The sequence below is a fragment of the Sinocyclocheilus rhinocerous genome, unplaced genomic scaffold (genome assembly GCF_001515625.1).
Source record: "Sinocyclocheilus rhinocerous isolate Xijiao unplaced genomic scaffold, SAMN03320098_v1.1 scaffold1908, whole genome shotgun sequence".
Classification (NCBI taxonomy): Eukaryota; Metazoa; Chordata; class Actinopteri; order Cypriniformes; family Cyprinidae; genus Sinocyclocheilus; species Sinocyclocheilus rhinocerous.
This window is the reverse complement of record NW_015630984.1, coordinates 432,724-434,033: the sequence shown is the minus strand read 5'-3', so window position 1 is coordinate 434,033 and position 1,310 is coordinate 432,724. Positions and strand designations below refer to the sequence as shown.

Below are 1,310 nucleotides of genomic sequence, written 5' to 3'. Positions count from 1 at the left end.
AAACAAACTAAAACCATAAAAGAATTTACTTGAAACACAAACATTAACTTAATATGTTATCTAGTGCTGTAAAATTGATTATTTGCATCCAAAATAAGAGTTTGTATTTCTGTAATATGTGTGTGTGTACTGCGTAATTTATATCTATATATAAATACACATACATAAATATATGCAATATATATTTATATATATACACAATACACACATATATATTCATATTTATATATAAATATATATTGCATATATTTCTTGTATGTATGTGTATTTATATATAGATATAAATATACGCAGTACACACACACACACACACACATATTATGTAAATACAAACTCTTATTTTGGATGCAAATAATCAATTTTACAGCACTAAGATTTCAGCTAGTTCCAAAAAAATAAAATAAAATTGACAAAACACAATAAAATCACTAAAACTTTAAAATTACATTGCAATAAAGATATTATATAAATATGTGTGTGTGTGTATATATATATATATATATATAACATTTTTTAATTTTAGGTAGTTTCCAAATAAAATTTCTAAAACTAAAACTGAAATAAAAATTAATATAAAGTATATAGACATAAAAAAACTATTAAAATTAAAAACCTTACAATTAAAATAAGAGAAATACACACTATTCTTATATTAGTATTATATTTATTAGTATTATATATATTGTCCCTTATACATATTCTGTATTTTATATACAAGAAATAAAATACAGAATACATTAATGAGTGTTAAGTTGACCTCATAGAAGAACTCCTCCTCATCGTTCACAAACAGCAGCTCTTCTTTGGGTTGAGCTGGACCAGATGTGCTCTTCTTGGCTGGTTTGCAGGTTTTACTGATCATCAGGAAGAACTGGCATTTACCGCTGGGTTTATTGGTCCTTTGTGCTTCAGCCATTTCCTTCCTGTGAAACCAGACATTATATCAGCATGAACTGTTTCTCAAACTCAGATCCATCTCAAACTACTTCTGTGAATGTTTTAGGAACATGAGAAATGTGTTTGTTTGTTTAATGGTGAAACACTTCACTCATGTTTACAGGGATTCTGGGATGTGATGTGGCTCTTCTACATGTGGTGTTGTGCGCTGACCTACATTAGACACACGGTTACATAAGATCTTTATAAAGCCACGTGATGGCATTAGTGCTGGGCATCAATAACACTGACACATTCAGACGGACACAACACGACTATAGCTGAGTAACGCTTTCCTGCATCTTCCAGCAGGACGACAGCAACGAATCAAAGAAGTGACAATGGAAGTCACTGAAGAACTGGGTCTTTTTTTT

The 1,310-nt window shown here is 29.6% G+C and overlaps 1 protein-coding gene across 1 annotated transcript in view; it reads right to left on the bottom strand.

The window, feature by feature from the left end:
* bccip (BRCA2 and CDKN1A interacting protein) overlaps nt 1-1,310 on the bottom strand; it is a 9,550-nt gene that overhangs the window by 2,683 nt on the left and 5,557 nt on the right. Inside the window, exon 6 of the mRNA XM_016553381.1 lies at nt 758-923. Within this exon, the coding sequence (XP_016408867.1) occupies nt 758-923 (166 nt within the window). The remainder of the gene's footprint in view (nt 1-757; nt 924-1,310) is intronic.